The sequence below is a fragment of the Schistocerca piceifrons genome, chromosome 8 (assembly GCF_021461385.2).
Source record: "Schistocerca piceifrons isolate TAMUIC-IGC-003096 chromosome 8, iqSchPice1.1, whole genome shotgun sequence".
NCBI lineage: Eukaryota > Metazoa > Arthropoda > Insecta > Orthoptera > Acrididae > Schistocerca > Schistocerca piceifrons.
In genome coordinates this window covers 119,642,688-119,664,218 of record NC_060145.1, presented here as the reverse complement: position 1 = coordinate 119,664,218, position 21,531 = coordinate 119,642,688, and the positions used below count along the sequence as shown (strand labels likewise).

General features: G+C 40.0%; 1 protein-coding gene across 3 annotated transcripts in view; it reads left to right on the top strand.

Annotated features, from left to right (window-relative positions):
• The window catches only part of LOC124711903 (DNA replication ATP-dependent helicase/nuclease DNA2-like), a 151,628-nt gene that overhangs the window by 48,008 nt on the left and 82,089 nt on the right, over positions 1-21,531 (top strand). For 2 of the 3 annotated variants that reach the window (XM_047242153.1, XM_047242152.1), the window contains exons 5-8: positions 13,239-13,385; positions 15,444-15,693; positions 17,230-17,541; positions 17,638-17,768. In XM_047242153.1, the coding sequence (XP_047098109.1) occupies positions 13,239-13,385; positions 15,444-15,693; positions 17,230-17,541; positions 17,638-17,768 (840 nt within the window). The remainder of the gene's footprint in view (positions 1-13,238; positions 13,386-15,443; positions 15,694-17,229; positions 17,542-17,637; positions 17,769-21,531) is intronic. The other variant, XM_047242154.1, reaches the window with a different exon arrangement.

Below are 21,531 nucleotides of genomic sequence, written 5' to 3'. Positions count from 1 at the left end.
TTGCTTAATTTTTCAGCTCTTCCAGGAGCTCCTCGACAGAATAGGGGGCGTGAGCCATGAGGAAACTCTTCAGTTTAGACTTAAAAGTGTTTGGGCTACTGCTAAGATTTTTGAGTTCTTGTGGTAGCTTATTGAAAATGGATGCAGCAGAATACTGCACTCCTTTCGGTACAAGAGTCATGGAAGTGCATTCCACATGCAGATTTGATTTCTGCCTAGTATTAACTGAGTGAAAGCTGCTAACTCTTGGGAATAAGCTAACATTGCTAACACAAACGACATTAAAGAAAATATATACTGTGAGGGCAATGTCAGAATTCCCAGACTATTGAGTAGGGGTCGACAAGAGGTTCTCGAACTTGCACCACATATAGCTCAAACAGCCCGTTTTTGAGCCAAAAGTACCCTTTCTGAATCAGAAGAATTACCCCAGAAAATAATACCATATGACATAAGCGTATGAAAATATGTGAAGTAGACTACTTTTTGTGTTGAACTGTCACTTATTTCAGATGTTGTTCTAATGGTAAATAAAGCAGCATTTAGTTTCTGAACAAGATCCTGAACATGGGCTTTCCACAATAGTTTACTATCTATCCGAACCCCTAGGAACTTGAACTGTTCCGTCTCGCTTATAATATGCCCATTCTGTCTGATCAAAATATCGGTCGTTGTTGAATTATGAGTTAGAAACTAAAAACTGAGTCTTACTGTGATTTAGCATCAAATTATTTTCCACAAGCCACGAACTTATTTCATCAACTACATTATTTGATACTGTTTCAGTATTACACACAAGATCCTTCACTACCAAGCTGGTGTCATCAGCAAACAGAAATATTTTTGAATCACCTGTTATACTAGAAGGCTTATCATTTATATAAATAAGAAGCAGCAGTGGCCCCAGCACCGACCCTTGGGGAACGCCCCTCTTAACAGTGCCCCATTGGGACTGAACATCACTACCACTCTCAATATTACGGAGAATTACCTTCTGCTTTCTGTTCTTAAAGTAAGAGGCGAACCAATTGTAAGCTATTCCCCTTACTCCATAATGGTCCAACTTCTGTAGTAATATTTTGTGGTCAACACAGTCAAAAGCCTTCATTAAATCAAAGAAAACAACTAGCATTTGCAACCTTTTATTTAATCCATCCAAAACCTCACAGAGAAAAGAGAATATAGTATTTTCAGTTTTTAAACCATTTCTAAAACCAAACTGTACATTTGACAGCACATTTTGTGAATTTAAATGCTCCAGTAATCGTGTATATACAACCTTCTCAATAACTTTAGCAAACACCGATGGCATAGAAATAGGTCTAAAATTGTCAACATTATCCCTGTCTCCCTTTTTATAAAGTGGCTTCACTACTTTAATCGGTCAGGAAACCGACCACTCCTAAAGGAAAAGTTACAGATATGGCTAAGTACTGGGCTAACATACATAGAACAATACTTATGTATTCTGCTAGATACCCCGTCATATCCATGAGAGTTCTTGGTCTTTAGTGATTTAATTATTAAATCAATCTCCCTCTTGTCAGTATCATGGAGGAACATTTCAGGTAACAGTCTCGGAACACTTTTTTCTAAGAGCGCTATATGATTCCCTGTTGGGACTAGGTTTCTATTTAGTGCACCTGCTATATTCAGAAAGTGATTATTAAATACTGTACATATATGTGACTTATGAGTAACATGGACATTCCCACTACGCACTGATTTTATATCCTCGACCTGTCTCTGCAGACCAGCCACTTCCTTTACGACTGACCATATGGTTTTAATTTTATCCAGAGAATTAGCTATTCTATCTGCATACCACATACTTTTTGCCTTCCTAATAACATTTTTAAGCACCTTACAATACTGTTTGTAATGGGCTGCTGCATTTAGACTTTGACTGTTTCTAACGTTTTGATATAATTGCCACTTTGTTCTACAAGATATTCTTATCCCTCTAGTCAGCCACCCAGGCTGCCTGCTTGTGCAAGTACCCCCGTTTTGAACGTTCTAACGGAAAGCAACTTTCAAAGAGCACGAGAACAGTCTTGAGGAAAGCATTATACTTATCGCCTACTGTATCAGCACTATAAACATCTTGTGACTCTTGTTCCTTGATAAGGTGTACAAAGGTCTACAGCAAGTGGATCAGCTTTCCTAAACAGTTGATAACTATATTTAACATGTGTTGCAGCACAAGAATCTTTTAGAGTTAAAATTTGTGCATCATGATCTGAAAGGCCATTCACCTTTTTGCTAACAGAATGCCCTTCTAGTAATGAGGAATGAACAAAAATGTTGTCTATGGTTGTTCTACTGTTCCCTTGCACTCTCGTTGGAAAGAATACGGTTTGCACAAGATTATATGAATTAAGGAGGTCTACCAGCATCCTTTTCCTTGCACAATCACTTATACAATAATATTGAAGTCACCACAGATAACTAACTTTTTGTATTTCCTATAAAGTGAACCAAGAACCTCCTCTAGCTTTAGCAAAAATGTTGTGAAATCTGAGTCTGGGCATCTATAAATAACAACAGTTAAAAGTTTAGCTCCACTAAATTTAACTACACCTGCGCAACATTCGAGCACCTTTCCAGCGCAGCACTTTGAAACATCAATTGACTCAAATGGGATGCCGTTTTTCACATACATGGCTACTCCCCCACACTGCAAAGAGTTCCTAGAAAAGCTGCCAGCCAACCTGTATCCCAGTAAAGGAAGCCTCTGAATTATCTCCTTATTTAAGAAGTGTTCAGATATACCAATAATTTCAGAGTCAACATCTATAAGCAGAGTCAACATCTATAAGCAGAAGAACCGTAGCGAATGTAATAGTGTGTCAGGTGGAGTTTGCGTTTATGTCCTGAATTCAGTATGTAGTGAACCTGTGCCCCTTCAAACTCCTCCTGAAGCTGTGGCTGTCAGGATACGAACAACACAGGAAATAACTGTCTGCAACGTATATCTCCCTCCAGATGGTGCGGTACCCTGAATGTATTAGCTGCACCGGTTGATGAACTCCCTAAACCTATCGTACTTTTGGGAGATTTTAACACCCATAACCTCAGTGGCATAGCACCACGTTTACTGGCCGTGGCAGAGATGTTGAAAATTTACTGTCCCAACTCGACCTCTTCCCTGGGGCCGCCACGTATTTCATTGTGGCTCATGGTAGTTAATCAGCCATTGATTTATCAATTTGCAGCCCAGGACTCCTCCCATCTATCCACTGGAGAGCAGATGACAACCTGTGTAGTTTTTATGACTTCCTCATCTTCCTGTCACTCCCCTGGTGCCATGCCCACAGATGCCTACCCAGATGGGCGTTTAACAAAGCAGACTGGGTAGCCCTTCACCTCTGCTGTCACCATTGAATCTCCTCTATGTGGTGCCATCATTGCTGTGATTGACCAGGTCACTACAATGATAATTTCTGCAGCAGAAAACGTGATCCCTTGTTCTCTTAGGGAGACCCCAGAGAAAGACAGTCCCTAGGTGGTCGCTGGAAGTCGCTGAGGCAATTAAAGATTGTCGATGAGCTCTACAGCGACATAAGCGGCACCCTTCCCTAGAGCACCTAACAGCTTTAAAGCAGCGCCATGCCTGCATTCACCTGCTTATGAAATGATGGAAACAGGAGTGCTGGAAGAGGTACGTGTCGACCATTGGGTGCCATACATCACCTTCCCAAGTCGGGACGAAGATCAGATGTCTTTTTGGGTACCAGACCCCAACAAGTGTCCCTGGCTTTAACATCAATGGAATGCTCTCTATCGACACAAACGTGATTGCTGAGCACTATGCTCGAGCCTCTGCATCGAAGAAGTACCCTCCAGCCTTCGCACCCTCAAATGGCGGATGGAAGGGAAAGTCCTCTCGTTCACTGCATGCCACAGTGAACCCTATAACACCCCATTTACAGAGTTGGCTCTCCTCAGCGCCCTTGCATATTGCACTGACACAGCTCCTGGGCTGGATCAGATCCACAGTTAGATGATTAACCATCTCTCATCTTACTACAAGCGACATCTCCTCATCATTTTCAACCAGATCTGTTGCGATGGAATCTTTACATCGTAATGGCAGGAGAGCACCATCATTCTGGTGCTAAAACCCAGATAGCTATCAGCCCATCAGCATCACCAACATTCTCTGTAAGCTGCTGGAATGTATGGTGTGTTGGTGATTGTATTGTGTCCTGGAGTCACGTGGCCTACTGGCTCCATGTCAGGGCAGCTTCCGCCAGGGTTGCTCTGCCACTGATAATTTTGTGTCCCTTGAGTCTCCCATCCAAACAGCCTTCTCCAGACACCAACACATGGTTGCCGTTTTTTTTTTTTTTTTACTTGGATAAAGCATACGATGCAACCTGGCAACATTCATATCCTTGCCAAATTGTTTGAGTGGGCGCGCTCCAGATTTTTATCCAAAACTTCCTGTCGCTTTGTACTTTCCGTGTCTAAATTGGTGCCTCCCTTAGCTCCCCCCGTATTCGGGAGAATGGTGTTCCGCAGGGTTCCGTATTGTGTGTGTGTCTATTTTTAGTGGCCATCAACAGCCTAGCAGCAGCTGTAGGGTGGTCAGTCTCCCCTTCTCTGTATGTGGATGACTTCTGCATTTCGTATTGCTGTTCCGCTACTGGTGTTGCTGAGCGGCACCTACAGGGAGCCATTCACAAGAAGCAATCATGGGCTCCACCCCACGGTTTCCAGTTTTCAGCCGCGATGTCATGTGTCATGCACTTTTGTTGGCATTGTACCGTTCATCCAGAACCTGAACTTTATCTTAATGATGATCCACCCACTGTAGGTATCGATTAGGACTGGTTTTCGATGCCCTATTGACTTGGCTACCTCACCTTTGTCAGCTAAAGCGGGAGTGCTGGCAGCACCTCAACCCTCTCCTCTTCCTGAGCTCTGCATATCGCTCTAAGCTGCTGCAGCTCTACAGAGCCCTTGTCCAATTCTGTCTTGACTATGGGAGTCTGGTTTAGAGTTCGGCGGCATCCTCAGCATTGCGTTTCCTTGACCCAGTGCACCAATATGGTGTGCTGCAGCTTTTAGAACAACTCCGGTGAACAGTGTCCTCCATTGCAGATCCAATGTGCACAACTGCTCACCAGGTATGTTGCATACATTCGTAGTTATCCTGCACGTCTGAATTACCATCTCCTTTTCCCACCCATGGCAGTTCAACTCCCGCATCGGCAGCCCTGGTCAGGGGTCACGATTGCGGTTTGCGTGTGATCCCTTCTCTCCGAACTGGAGTCCTTCCCTTCACATACACGTCCATGGTGTACACCTTGGCCGAAGCTTTGTCTAGACCTTTTGCATGGCCCTAAGGACTCCGTTAACCCCACCACTCTCCGCTGTCACTACCTCTCGATTCTTGACATGTTCCAGGGCTCTGAAGTTGTTTACACAGACAGCTCAATGGCTGATGGTAATGTTGTCTTTGCCTATGTCCGCAGAGGCCATATTGAACAGCATTCCTTGTCCACTGGCTGCAGTTTATTCTCTGCAGAGCTTGTGGCCATATCTCGTTCACTTCAGTACATACGTTCCTGTTATGGTGAGTTGTTTCTTATCTGTTATGACTCCCTGAGCAGCTTACAAGCTATTGACCACTGCTACCCTCACCATTCTTTGGTAGTGAACATCCAGGACTCCATATCTGCCCTCAAACGATCTAGTCATTCAGTGGTGTTTGCGTGGAACCCCAGGACATGTCGGAATCCCAGGCAACGAACCTACTGACAGGCTGGCCAAACAGGCTACACGGAAACTGCTCCTGGAAGTGAGCATCTCTGTAACTGACCTGCGTTCTGTCTTATGCTGCAAGGTTTTTCAGCTTTGGGAGTCGGAGTGGCATAACAGTATGCACAACAAACTGCGTGTCATTAAGGAGACTGCGAATGTGTGGAAGTCTTCCCTGGGGGCTTCTCGCATGGAATCAGTTGTCTTTTATAGACTCCACATTGGCCATATGTGGCTCATACATGGTTACCTCCTCCATCACGAGGACGAACCTCAGTGTTGCTGTGGCTCTCAAATGACTGTCATCCACGTCTTGCTGGACTGCCACTTTTAGCCAATCTGTAGTGGACTTTTAACTTTCCCTGCATCCTACCTTTGGTGTTGGTCGACAATGCCTCAACAGCAGCTTTAGTTTTATGTTTTATTCGTGAGGATGGGTTTTATCATTCGATCTGAGTTTTAGCACATGTCCTTTGTCCCTCTGTGTCCTCCACCTTAGGGCTTTTAGGGTGGAGGTTTTAATGTGTTGCAGTGTGGCTGGCTTCTCGTTTTTTATTCTCATGGTCAGCCAGCCATGGTAATCTGCTTTCTTGTTTTTAATCTCCTCTCTCTGTTTCTTGTGGCTCTCTCTGGTTTTCTCGTCCTGTTTTGTCCATTGTAGTGTTCGTTGTCCTTCTGTTGTTCTTCTGGTTCTTCCTTTCTTCTGATATTGTGCCGTATGTCTACTTTGTTTTCTTCTTTCCCTTGGGTAATTGTTCTACTGGGAACAAGGGACCGATGACCTTGCAGTTTGATCCCTTTCCCATCCTTTTAAACCAACGAGCCAACCAACCTGTACCTTCTTAATGATGGTTCTCCTAGTGCCACGTGTGGCACTTTCTCTGCTATTGATCTTTCACTTACATCCTCTCCTCCTTCCTTCGTTACACTGGTGACCACACAATGACCTCTGGATAGTGATCACTTCCCTGCGCCTCATGTTCCCTTCCCACATCCCGATGACCAGGTTCCCAGCAGGGTTTTCCGTATGCTGATTGGCCTCTGTATACCTACCAGTTTGTATTTATACATTCTTTGTCCGTTTGTATTGATGAAGTCATTTGTGATATGTCTGATAAGATAATTTGCATTGCTGGCATTGCTGTTCTTCGCTCAGTGGGCCCTGCTCACTGTTGGCCAATTCTGTGGTGGAGTATGGCCATTGCCACCACTGCCCTTGATCACCAAAGCTCATTACTTAATCAAACGTAGCAAGTGGGCATGTTGGAAATGCTTTGTCTCCTCCCTAAGTTCTTCTGTGCCTATGCCACAGGGAAGGCTACACTCCGCACTCTCGTAGATAGTCAGTGGCAGTCTTCCATTCTGAACCTTGCCCTTTCAGGTGACCTTCGTATGGATCCATCAGTTCTTGCAGAATACATTGAGACCCATTTTGTAACTGCATGCGTGTTAGCCTTCTATCTCCTATCCAATTGCTTTCCTCTGGAAACAGTGGGCTGAAGCTTCCCACTTACATTTTACCGCGTGTCAGGGAGAATACTACAATGAATCTTTTACTGAATGGGAACATCTTCTGGCCCACAATGACAATAACTCCTTCAGGTGTTCAACGATACTTGTTCCAAGGTATTTTCCCCTTTCAACGGAGAGACACTATTGTGATTCCTGTCCGTAAGCCCAGGAAGGGTCCGTTGTCCCTTGATATTTACTAGCTAAACAGTCTGACCAGTATCCCCTGCAAGTTATTTGAATGGATGGTGGCTCATCGGCTCAGTTGGTTCCTCGAATCTCAGGACCTTTTATCTCCTTACCAGTGTCTCTTTCAGGGATGGGGAGGGGGTTAGTGGGGGGTAGTCTCTGATTGATCATCTGCTTCGTTGGAAACAGCAGTTCTGCAGTCCTTTCCACAATGCCATCATCTTGTTGCAGTTTACTTTGATCTTTGTAAGGCTTGGCGCCATAACATCCTACTTAAGCTCCACGAGTGGGATCTTCATGGGCCCCTCCAGATTTTTATTCACTATTTCTTGTCGTACCAGTCATTCCTAGTTTGGTTTGGCACAATTCTCAGCTTTCTGCAGACCCAGGAGAAGGCATTCCACAGCGCTGTGTGTGAAGTGTCCTTTTTCTCATCACTATCAAGAACTTTTGGCCTCCACTGGACCATTGGTCGGCCCTGCTCTGTATGTGGATGATCTCTGTAAGTGGGCTAACTCCCAGCTGGTCGCCTCTGTAGAGTGACAAATCCAGGGTCAGCTTCAGCATGGACACTCTTGCATGGTTTTCAATTCTTTCCCCTTAAATAGATGGTGGTTCACTTTTGACATTGTGCTGTGATCTACCTCTATGCACAGTGTCTGGCATGGTCCCCCTGTTCTGTTTCTTGAATCTTCTTTTTGAAACAAGCTTACTTGTTTGCCCCATATCCACTTTTTGAAGGTTGGCTGTTTTTGTAAACTCTATGTTCTTCGCTTCCTTGCCCAGACCTCTTGAGGTGCAGATTGTTTGACTCTTGTCTGCCTTTATCGGGCATAAGTTCTGTCTCAGACCAGGTTTCCATTGTGGTATCCATTTAGCCTCTGGTGCCTTTCGCCCTAGGTTCACACGGGGTCCCTCCTCTTTCAGTTTGGTGGTCCCAGCTCCTGTTCCCTATGCAGTCATTATGCGCTCTTCTCCTGCTAACCTCTCCTGTTCTATCCTTTTTGCAGCTTTGGAACGTCAGTTGCCCATTGCCTGCCTTAGGTAGGTTTACAGATTGGGCTCCATCTGGCTTCTCTCCTTTGCAATTTCCATCTTCCTTCCTTGCCCTCTTCTCCACATACTCTACCGACCTCCTGCCCTTGGTTAGGCACCAGATTTGGATGGATCTCTTCTGGGACCTGAATGCCTCCACTGCTCCAGTGGTGTTCCATCATTTGTTCTGCCTGCTCTTATTGGAGTCTCAGGATGCTGTTGATTTTTACAATGCCTGTAAATCCGCCAGTCACACGGGATATGCTGTCAGATCTTCTGTTGGCATGGAATAAGATTTCCTGCCTGCCATGTGTGGGGTGTTTACTGTGGAACTGAGGAAAAAGACCTCATTTCACAAAGCGCCTAGCATCCAGCGCACATTGGTCTGTTGTTTACTCATATGATTTTTAATGCCTCTCTGTTGGTTTTTTAACATTTTTTATCAAATTCTAAGTTGATTTCTGAATGAATCGTAAGTTGATTTTTGAATGCGTGCATAGTTCACATGATGTCTCTGCAAGGGGAACCCCCGTCGCATCTAGAAATAAACTTCCCTGCAGACAAAAGAGGTCGGGGCTATACAAGCTGAGCGAATAGAGCCAAACGGGTGAATGGCAATCACTGTTTATGTGGTTGAGTGGGTTTGCAAATGATCAGCGTTGTTATAACTACTAGCGAATTCCATAGCTTCAGACTAACAGAGTGGAAATAAATGACTAACAGGAATAACAGGCAACAAAGAATATGTCTGAATATCCAAAGAAATGAAATTTTGACAGAAAGTTCTTGGCCAAACCTCTACACTATTAACGGTCAGGTATATAGTCCCCAGCTAGCAGCCGCTAAAGTTCTATTCTGGTAGTTGTGCAGAAAATGCTTTGTACGAACACATAATAATGCCTAACTGGAGAATAAATGTGGGATAACTAAACAGATGATTGTGGCAGGGTTTTGAAGTTAACCAGAGAATAAGTTTTGATACTGGCAGGAATAGTTACAGAGTAAGTGATGACAAGATTGTTTGTTAGAACGAGGAAGGAGAAGAAAAGGGGACTCGCACAAATTACGGATGAATATGACTATTTAAAATGTATACAAAAATTTCGTACTACTACTTTTCGATCTCCTGCTTCAGAAGCTAGAGTGTATGAATAAAATGTGAAACTATTTCCTAACATAAAAATTTTTGCTTGTAGTAGGCCTAATAGGCATTTGATATTAGTACTTCGTGAATTATATTCTGTCGTGTTATAAAAATGACCATTTATGCCTAAACAGTCTCATTTACTTGGTGTGTGTAACAATTGCCGCAATATTAGCCAGGCGTATTTCATTTTATCTAGCAGACAGTGACAAAATACACGTAATCAGATCGAGAAGCCACACCAGTCTTAGGTACTATTTGTATTAACAGAGTTTCTAGTATTAGACGACATTTCATTTTTTCATGTAGCAAAGTGTTGACGAACTTCGATGAGGTAATAGATTCTTTCTCAGAAAGGAAAGTACGCCATATAAAACTGTGGCAAGATTAGAGAGAACAAATGTAAGGATTGAAGAAATGTGTACTGTCTTTCTTGTCTCTTGTTTTTACTCGTTTTACGTATCCTATATTTAATTTTGTCACACAAAACAGTTATTAGCTAACAGGCAGTAAAGACTGCAAATTTTCTGAAGAGCTCTTGTTCTGCCGGTTACAAATAGTCCCATCCAGTATTAACTGCAAGATTTTTTAAAAGAGGAGCAGGATGTCAAACCGGCCGACTGGAAGCAGGAGAGGCACCACAGGACATTTTAATTTCAACTTGCCTGAATATAGTTTGATGGCCCCTTTACATAATATTGCACGTTTGAATTCCACAGAGCGAAATACAGAGACGTGCGATGGAAGAATGCTGTATGAAGAGGCGTGGCACTGCACTTCAGCACACTGAAGACCAAATAACATGTGTTACGTGCCCTCGAACATAAACGTTTTATGAACAGACTCTTCAGAAAGATGAGTGCTAAAAAATGAAGATATCTTTGAAAAGATGGTTTTTAAATTTTTTGCATCCTACCTCAAACGCTTGAGGTGAGGGGAGTGCCACTATCTAATATTGCCCTGGTTCGGAAATATTGTAGATCTGGACCTGCTGCACAGAGCAATCTGAGTTGTAGTGGGAAGGTGGTAGTGACCCATGTTTATGTTAAGTGATTTTGCTGTTTCCTCTTCGTTTATTGCTCTCACATCAATTGAAAACAAAACTGATTTCTGTGGCCGGGAGCTATCAAGTGAATTAAAATACATTCATATAATTACGGAAGGGTAAAATATGTTATTAGTTTCAGATTGTATTTTGTTTCCACCTTTCTGACAGTCAAGCGTTAATTGCCTTGCAGAAGAGTGAAGTTAAAGAAATTTCACATTTATTAATCTTTTCTGCTGAGGCAGTTAATTTATTTGAAATGAAGTGTTTAATTCAGCACTATTGGCTAGTTTCAACTGTTCGCTGCATTTCAAGATCACGTATTCAGCTTCTAGCACGTATCGAGTTATGCCATAATAAAGAACCAAACATGAGATAATACAGTACTGGTACTCCAAGAAAATTTACATCTGAATCTGTACATACGAATGTGCGCTGTAAGCCGGATTATGAATTTTAGTATGGTTCACAAAATTCCCATGTCTTGTTTCTTTTATGACATAATGTAAGATCTTCCAATGTTTTATACGTACGAATGTACAGACTTCCTGCATCATCGTAGCTGCGCGAGCGCGGCGACGCCTGTTATCTGGTGCTCTCTGGCAACTGCTGAAACGAATTTACTTCTAACAGGTCACGGGAAAATATTCCGAATAGTTGTTTGAAAAGCGTTACTTTCAAAGTAAATTTCCTATTTTGCTAGATGGACTCTGTGCTCGAATGTCCAATGAATTTCTAAAACCACAGAGCGTTTGGCTCTCATTAAAAAATCAAATCTTTGAAGATGACCATTTAGATTATTTTTGAGCCCAAAAGATCACATTTTTGTCGTTGTTAAAAATTTTACTGGCATATTTGTGTGATCTATCTTAAAGTGTAACTCGCTCAAAAAAGATCAACTTTATGTGTGACAGCATAGCTTGTCTTGCAGCTTATTAATCTTAGAGACCAATATTATACGTGAAAGTTTTTCTTTTCTTGTAGCAACACTACGTATATTAATTTAAACCATTACCTTTTCCTATTTGTGTGTTTGTGCTTCTTAACAGTGATGTTGCTATTGGCTGGCTGCATCACATGTCCTATGCTCTGAATATCCGCTGTCATTGGCTGGCGAGGTCGCTTAACATGAGCTCAACTGGCTTACAAAAGCGCATCGCAATCTTGATTTCTATCCTTTGGAAAGTAACATGTGGTGTTTGGTGGAATTCGAATTTATACTTTCGTAATAAGAAAATATGCAGTGTACATGTTGCTGCACATCGGAGATATTTCCAAAACACGTTTTTTCCCCTGAGTTTTGTTTTTTGAAGTGCTGGGAAATTCTACGCCAGTGAATAAAACCACTATCATTGAAAGGATTGATAAGTTTAACAGTTCTGAGGAAAAGTATACTGTTAAGTAACATGGAGAAAATGTATTTTCATCCAGAAGAAAGCGTATTTTTAACCGGGAAATCCGGGAAAAATCCGGGATTTTTTTTTCCTCGTCCACGTATACACCCTGTTTGAGTCACAGACAGGAACAATGAAAAAGACTTCATACTTTTAAGTTGAGGATTCTGTGATACATCAGAATGCGTCCTGCCTACAGGTTCCTTCAGCCAAATTGTCATAAATTGCTTTTTTCCGTAGTTCAGTTGATTACATCCTTGTTAGTAGTTCTATGTAACTGTGTAATCTTCGGTATTCTCCTGCAGCACTAAATTTCATAAGCTTCTATTCTTTTCTCATCTGTATTGTGTATCATCCACATTTACTTCCACACAAGACTTCCAGAAAATACCTTCTGAAAAAAGTTTCTGACTCATTAATTTTATATTCATTGTTATCAAACTTCTGTTTTTCAGGAACACTTTTCCTGCTATTGCTAGTCGGTATTTTGTGTAGTCTCTACTTTGTCCATCATTAATTCTTTTGCTGTCTAACAAAAATCTTCTGCTGGTGTCTCATTTGCTTTCTGATTCACTCAGCGTCACGTTATTTGACTAAATGCCATTACCCTTGTTTCATGTTTATTGATACTTCATAACCTCTCATGAGGACTTTTTCTATTCAGTTCAGCTGATCTTAAGTCATTTGTCATCTGACAGAATTATAGTGTTTTCAGGTTCAGCAACCCTCAACATTTTTCTTTTCCCTCCTTGAACTTAAATTCCCTTTCCAATTTTTTCATTTTTCCTTTAGTGTTTGAACAATGTGCAGATAGAACAGTATGGAGGATTGGCTACAATCTTGTCTCACTACCTTTCTTAACGATTGGTAACATATTTAAATCTGTTGGGAATATGCTCTGAATCATTGCTTGATTACAATTGTATCTCAGGGGTTATTCTCTCAAGTGAGCACTACCAGTAACACCCTTGAAGCCTGTAGAATAAGTACTGTTTAGTAACTTGATGAATTTAGTAATCTTCTGAGGGGTTGTACTTTTTCCATTGACAATGTTAGATCATTATCAGTGATAAGCCCTTATATTTCTAGCACTTTCTTTCTTGAGAATGATGGTTATGTGAATTAACAGGATTTGTTTTGTCTTTTTTTTTTTCAGCAAAGAGGAGACTTTAAATCTCTCTGGTAGTGAAATGTGCTATGTTGTTCAAACATGGAAGGATCCTGAAGTGCCAGTAAATATGTTTTTGCAATTGAGGTCATGTGAAACAAATCGAACTGCTGTGTGCCAGTTACGACCACCATGGTATGTGGCTGATAATGTGTTAACTCGATTAACTGTATTTTCAGTATGTAACAGAAAAGTTATTGGAATGACTGTATTTAAGAACAAGTTCATTTGATATTGTAGTTGCTGCATTAGTGGCATGAAATACACATGCCAAATATGGGTCTTAAGTAGGCTACATTGTTACTTGCTTTTCTAATGTTATCCTACATATATAATTTTCTCTCAGAGTGAAGAAGGCATTGGCCAAGGTCTTGGACACTTATTTAGATGAGTTAAGTTACAAACCTGGTGCAATCATTAAAAAAAATTTTTTTTTTTCACTTGTTCTTTGAGGATATAAGGCAAATGATGAAGGGCACCTGTTATAGACCATTGCTGATTCCATTACATTTCTTCTCCAGCTATTCTGCATCTAATAATCTTGCTGTATTTCAAATGTTAAATTCTTCACTCAGTTATGTTTAGTTCACCATGTAATGGAGATGTTGAGTTGCAGACAGGCACACTAAAAAGACTGCTAACCAAGGAAGGTTTCAACCAAAAGGCTTTCTTCTGAATCAGACACTATACACAAAAACATTTACGCAAACACAACTACCACACACATTACCACTGTCTCTGGCTGTCTTGGCCTTTCTGTCTAATTCAGGAGGAGGCCTTTTTTTCCAAAAACTTCCTTGTTTAGCAGTCTTTCTAAAGTTCTGATGAAGCAAGCTGGGATATTTTTACTTCCCCTCTTGTATTATAATCTGCCTTCTTAAAATTCGTTTTTTCATTTTTGATTAATTACCATTAACATACATGAGTATAATCTGCATTTCCATAAAAGAGACAGGTTGGCCCTCAGTCTTAAAGAATATAGCACCAGATCTAATTTTGTGCATAGTTTTATGTATGTAATTGATTTCCTAATTTATTTTGACTATTCCTAGTTAATATCTTCCACTATAGGATGAAATCAGTAATTGTAAATTCTGTTGTTGACTTATAAGCAAATATAAATTCTATAATAATTCTAAACATTTGGAGGAACAACTAATAGTATTCTTACAGGATCTGTTTGGCCCTGTTCGAAAACATGTTACCAAGCCAACCATTAATTAATTCCAAAGTAATTACCAGTTCTGTCAAAAGTATTGTTTGCGTAACTATATCTGTTAATTTCATGACTTAAACAAATAATTTGATTTAACCCTTGTGGTAGAAGAAACTGTTAAAAAGGACAAATGTTTCAATGCACTCAGTTAATTTAATGAGGTATGTTTCAATTGTAATTTCTGTAAATTAAACATGGAACAATGTGTAGTTTCAGTACCTATTATTGTGATGATATATAAAGGCCCTATTACTGGGCTTGAGTTAGTCCATCAGTCAGTCCATATTAGTTAGATCAACAACAATAGATCAATTTATCTGTGAAATAAGTGTAACAGAAATAGGCCATGTGTTAAAACAATGTCAGTGTATGTTCGATACGTACCGTATTATTCGGCAAGAACTGTGAACTGTGTGGTTAGGTTTTACTGCTCATAGATATTAAACAGAAAACTATTGTAGCAGTATGCTGATGTATACCTGCAGACTATCAATGAAGCTTATCAAAAGTTAACAATAGTCCACTGGCCATATTAACTGTGTGTATTGGGGGGGGGGGGGGGGGGGGTTGTGAACAGTGAAAGAACTGTGAAACGCAGCTGTGCACCCGTCGGCTACATCACTTAAAATAGGCAGTGTAGAACTTCCATCCCCCATTTTTCAGCCAGTATAGCAAAACAGTACATTGACACAGAGGACAATCAATGAAGAAATAAAGGAGCTGAACGTCACAATGTGCTTGTCTGAGACACATTATCTCCACTATATAATGAATAGCAATCTATCCTTTTCATATCATTGTCACTATTTCATCTTGGATTTCCCAGTCTCTGATGTTATCTGTTAGGTCAAATTGTACGAACAGAGAAACATTGTTGCTGTCTGGGAATGTGCATACGTATAGAGCTCAACTTAGATAGGAAAAAATTTTCATGTTTCATCCATTTTATTATTTATTTATATCTTCCTCTTGTACAGGTCCAGTTTACCAGTCAAAGAAGGGGATGTTGTGAGCATCATTGGAGCAAAATATGAAAAAGAAACATGGTACCTAGATTTGAAGGCAGGAATACTTGTCCACCACTCAGATCTACTTGTGTCTGGAACTTCTGTTGTTGGATCACTTTTCTGCAGGCGACGTGCTGTCCTTGCAGAGTGGTTTCGTGGGGTGGATGTTACAGCTGCCTGTGCTGTCATTGGATCATTAGTGCATACAATTCTCCAGGAGGTTTGTTACTGGATAACTGGATCTTACAGTATTACAGATGAGATGACTTCATTTGGTCCTAGTGGAAAAATATTGTTCTTTGCATCAACTGACCTATGTAGTGAATCTCACAGCTACTCCTAGCATTATTAGTGAGAAACTATATTTTCTTAGTAGAGCAAAAGTACATGTAGTCCTAGTATTCCTCCTCTCTCTCTCTCTCTCTCATTTGAGGAAATATTCTTGCAGTAAACAGTGAAACAACTTGATAGTTACTCACTTCTTGCAAAGTGCTGTGGTTGTAATGACTGTAGCTTACAATAATTTGAATTGAAGGATGTGACATTCAGGAATTGTGTGTGGAGGAGAGTGGGATATGTTTCAATAACTTCTCCTAGCTATTAAAAATCTTCTATATCTCCTTCCAGAGTGGGGAGGGGGGGGGGGGGGGGGAGAGGAAGGGACAGAGAGAGAGAGAGAGAGAGAGAGAGAGATGTATTTTATCCCCAAATGATCTGAGTTTGTTTGTCTCTGTTGTGGTTATACTTTTCTACCTTCTATCAGTTCCTTTATTGATTGCTTCAGTACTTCAGCTTCAGCTTGGTCAGAAGCACATGTTATTTAAACATATTAAAATAAATAAATAAAATGAAACATGCACTTGTCTTTATAATGATAAATTACTACATACTGTATTGAAGAGGCATTGAGGAGCCCAGACACACATGAAAGAGGACATTTTCTAGCTAAACTTTCAGAAAAAGTCATCCTTTAGACAGCTAGGAGACATACAAGTTCCCTGTAAAATAACTTTTTCTGATAGCTCATGCAGGTTTCCTTGACCAAATGCCTATCTGCTGCGCAATACTTCCATTTGAGCAATAATATTTCCTCATAAAGATGTATGTGTTGCATCTAAATTTTTTGTTGATTGAAAACTTTACAAGCAGTTCATTTCCATGGTTAAGATCGTAACTAGTTACCTGCTTAAGTTGTATAAATTTATTTGCCTATAGATGTCTAACTAAAGACAAGTCTCTTGAGAAAACCGCAAAATTATACAGAGAAGTGAGCCAGTACATACCTTCCAGAAGTTGAATATATAGCACTGCCGAAATATGCATATAAAAGCGAGAAAAAAGTTTTTTTTCTTCTTCTTTTAGAAGTGTCCATTGGCAGCATTGTAGTTTCATCTCCTGAAAGTAAGCTCTGGCCAGCTGTTCTGTTTCCCAGTAATTTTAAATATACTGTAGACTCTTTCTTTTTTAAGAGGGACTGTACAAAACCAGGAGCTACTTTTTATTTATACTACTCTGTGGGCTTACCCGAGTATTTTATTTCTGATCTTTTTGTCTTTTCTGTAGCATGTAAATAACTGTTACAGTGAGTTTTTTACATTTGTGTCAGTGTCTCCAATATAAGTGACTGAAAAACGCTAAGAAGTGCAATAAGACTTTGGTGCTGTGTATATAATTTCAATAGAGTTTTATTTAGCGTTATCAGATGTTACTGTTTGACTTCCGCCATGCTAATTACATGTGTTGCCACTCATTGCAGGTACTTCAGAACAAAATTCAGGATAAGAACAGTGTGGAACAGTTAGTGATGAAAACCTTGGAAAATCCTGATAATTTACGTCAGCTGCTTCTGTGCGGACTGTCAAGTGATAAAGCTCGAGCAGAGATAATGCCATTTGTGCCTCGAATTGTGCAGTTTGTGTCACAGCACGTGACACATCCACATAAGAATCGTGGCCTTGCAGTGACCGATATTGAGGATGTGGAGGAGAATATATGGTCTCCACGACTAGGAGTAAAAGGAAAAATAGATGTCACTGTGAAGATGAAGTCACCTGCTAACAGTTCTCAGGTTGTTTAAGAATAAGAATTCAGGAAATGTAATCTGAAATGATATATATGACAGTGTGCATCCTGTTAAAACAATCATATTTTTGGCTTATTTCAGTTAGCTCCATTAGAACTGAAGACAGGCAGAGCGACAGCTTCTTCAGAGCACAGGGGCCAGGTTATGTTATATATACTAATGTTGCAAGACTTGGGCTACAATGTTAACAAGGGCCTATTACTTTACTTGAGGTATATGTCTCTTGTCATTTATATGTTACATGTGTTTTAATTTGACATACTTAATCAGTTGTTTACATTGTTTTTGACACTTAAACAGTAGATAATTTTGTAGGTATTTTGCTAGGCAAACAGTGGGCATTTGGAGATACTAGTGAATCTGATTTGATGAAACTGCTACCATATTGAAAAACTTGCAATTTAAAGATTAGATTGGGCATTACTGGCTGTATAAAATTACTAGCTGTTAGACCACTTTAGTGTTAATTTTTATATATCACATTACAATACTGTGTATTAATAGTAGAGGAGATTCCTGCTGTGTTGCCTGAATTAAGAGATGGATAGAAATATTTGTGAGAGAGAGAACCTGTCAACCTCAAGGTGAGTGGCAGACAGGTGGGAGAGTGTCAAGGGATGAGGTCTGGTATGTTTAATTGTCTGATGCTTCAGAGTTCTGCTCGAAGTGCACCATAGTGTTCTTTTTTTCAACACGATCTTCAGATATCTAAATTTGGTATTGAAATTGCCTGTATTTAAAATCACTTCAGCTCTTGCCAACAGTATTTAAAATTTTAATTTATAGCACAAATGATCAAGCTCTTCATGCTGAAGTATAAATTTATATATATCTCTCTGCATCATTGATGTATTTAAAAATCACACAAGATTAACTAGAGTCTGCACCTAATCAAAGACAGACAGCCTCATATTTATGAAAATTGTGTTATTACTCCTGAATCCAATTAAAATTGTATTGGGTAATCTGTACATATCATAACAGATTGTTGTGTAATGTGCTGGTTGTGTTCCATACATTTAGAAAATTTAACAGCTTTGTAGCAAGCAAGGATAGTTTTATGAAGCACACAGTTGTGTGTAATATAATGTAATCAGATGGATAAAAAAGTCTACTCACCATGCAGGAGCAGCAGCAGCAGAAAACACACATTAAAGGTATTACTTAAGCAAGCTTTCAGAACCAGTGGCTGCTCCTTCTGGCAGGAGGGGTGAAGGGGAAAGAAGAGGGATGCAGGAAAAGGACTGATGATGTTTATGAAAAGAGGTAGAGTTCAGTAAAATTACACAGAACCCCAAGTCAGGCAGGACTTACCAGATGGGATGAGGAGGTGGCATGACTTCTCTCCTCTCCGGTAAGTCTCCCCTGACGCAGGGTTCTGGGTGACTTTCCCAAACTAGACCGCTTTTCCTAAACCTCACCAGTCCTTTTCCTGCACCCCTCTTCTTTCTCCTTCAATCCCTCTGCCAGGAGGAGCCACTGGCTCCGAAAGCTTGCATGTGTAATACCTTTTATATGTGTGTTCTTTTGCCATTGCTTCGTGATAAGATTTTTTTTGTCTATCCAGCTGCATTTTCAAAAATCAGTTACGTGTAATGATAGAAATGTTTTATACTACACATCTACTTATTGCCATTTGTCATAAAAAACTGAAATATCAGTTCATAGTAACAGTTTAACTGGGCAATAATTATGTGTTTAGTAATGTGTATAACTGAGAATTTGGTGCTGACTGAATGAGATGATGAATTGGTTAACTACTGGACATACATTTGGGTTGACCAGGGTTCATTTCCCTGTCTGAACATTTTTTTTATATCAGTGTAATCTCTGTTAGTAAGGGGAGATTTTATTCCAAGCCCATTTGTGTCTTCTCAGTGCAATATGTCTGATTACAATCTGGCTACTAGTTACAAAAATCACAGTACTAGTCATGGCAGTTCCTGATGATAACGATGTTAGAGGTATTCAAAACCTTGTATCCGTAATCAACTTTGAAGCTGCAAGAATACTACTAACATTTTACACATTGCAAAAAGTGTTTCATGAGATACATCAAGAATGTTGATTTTTTTTTTTTTTTTTTTTTTTTTTTTAAAAAAATTGGAAAATGGGATAATAGTAATGCATTCCCATTCTGTATTGCAATGTAACCAAAGAACACTGCAACACTGAGTACTGTGGAAAGATTCCCTGTTGAAGCCCTTGTTATAGAAGCTGGTGGATAAGATCAATCTCCTAAATAATAAATTCTAGGAAATACAATTTTAACATTGAGGCTTCATTAGGGTAGAGTTTCTGAAAACAAAGACTTCAGAGACATTGGACTCTGTGAAGCTCTTAACATCAATGACAAGTTTGAGAAAACAGCTGTATGTCTTAATTTTTATCTGCATCTGTATAAACGTAATCTGCAACCCACTATATGGATCATTCCCGAATGTACGTAGTACCAATATTAGCAAATTGCTGTCCCGTTCCATTTGGATATGAGTGAGAGGAAAAATGACTTACATATTTCAGTACCCACTCTAATCTCATTTCACTCTCCATGAAAGAAATAAGAAAATTCATGTAACAGAATCAGGTTGTACTTGCTTTAGAACAGGCATTACATTCCAAACCTGACTGCTCACTTTGAATACAAGTTTTGGCCATGTGATGGGTACATGACCAGATGAATTATCTGCTTCGCATTTATGTGATGCACTGAGAAGACAAATGTTAGTAGTTGTCCACATAATCTACAGTAATGATATTTACAGTAACTGTGATTATCTGTTGCACAATTAAGTCTTATAATCACTGCATCATCTGCTTTCTTAGTTGGGGTTGATAACTTGTGTAGTGGTGCTTGACTCTGGGATAGTCAGTTTGAATGCTGATGATGGAAGAAATTTTCACCAGATTTGGCCAGCAGTGGGAAGAGAGGTGATGGTGTAAAATTTGTGATCACCAGACTCTGCACTAATACTTAGATTAAACTACAAAATTCTCCAGTCTTTCATGGAATGAAGATATGTGAGACTGCTGATAATCTGTTACATGGAAACAATAAAATTGGCAGTGCCCTTGTTTGCTATTCAAGACGAGCAGGGTATGTACCAGTACTGGGCTTCACTCCCTCTGTCCACTTTCTTGTTGAATAAATGTGACACTAAACTCTGCAGCTGCTCTTCACAGCCTTCCAAAATGGGCAGACACACTTCAGAGTCACAGCACTCTCCCTTCACTAAGAAAAAGTATCAAAGGAAGTCTCCTAGTCAACAATGCCATACAGATTTACTTTTTATCACTGGATCTAGATAATAAGACATTTATAGAACGAATAATTACTCAAGTATAGTTTGAAATTTGCAGGGAGACCAGTTTCTGTGCAAGATGCTCACTTGTCTAGCTTAAGTCACCCTATGTGTTTGTTTATGCTCTCATATTTCTTCCAGTTACACAATACCTCTATGACTGGTTTGTCAGAATGAAAAATTTGTTGGCTTCTGCAGCATTGATTTGATTTGATTTTATCAGGGAAGCAAAAACAACATTGATCAAGCCCACTGCTTCTCGCACCGAAACAGAGTTTATTGTGTGGTATTGTTCTCTGTGTCTCTAGTAAAGCCAACCAATGCGCTTGAACAGTGCAAGGAGATCCTTTACCAGTGCTTTGGTAGACACAACTTCTTCAGGTCTAGTTGATCTGAATATTCTGTGACTTTTAATCTCCAATGCCTTGCATTCGTGGATCAAATGTGATGAGGGTTCCTCACCCACACCACACGTCTTACATTTGGTTGTCTTCTTCTATTACGTCCATTGTATGTAGATGTTTTTTGAAATTCCCATGGCCTGTCAATAGTCCAACCATGAGTTTCATTTCTCTCCTGTTCAAGCCCAGGATTGAGAGACTTCTCTTAGAACATGGCTTTGGCATCAATACCTTGCCATATTTTTGCTTTTGGACCTTAGCCCCAGTATTTT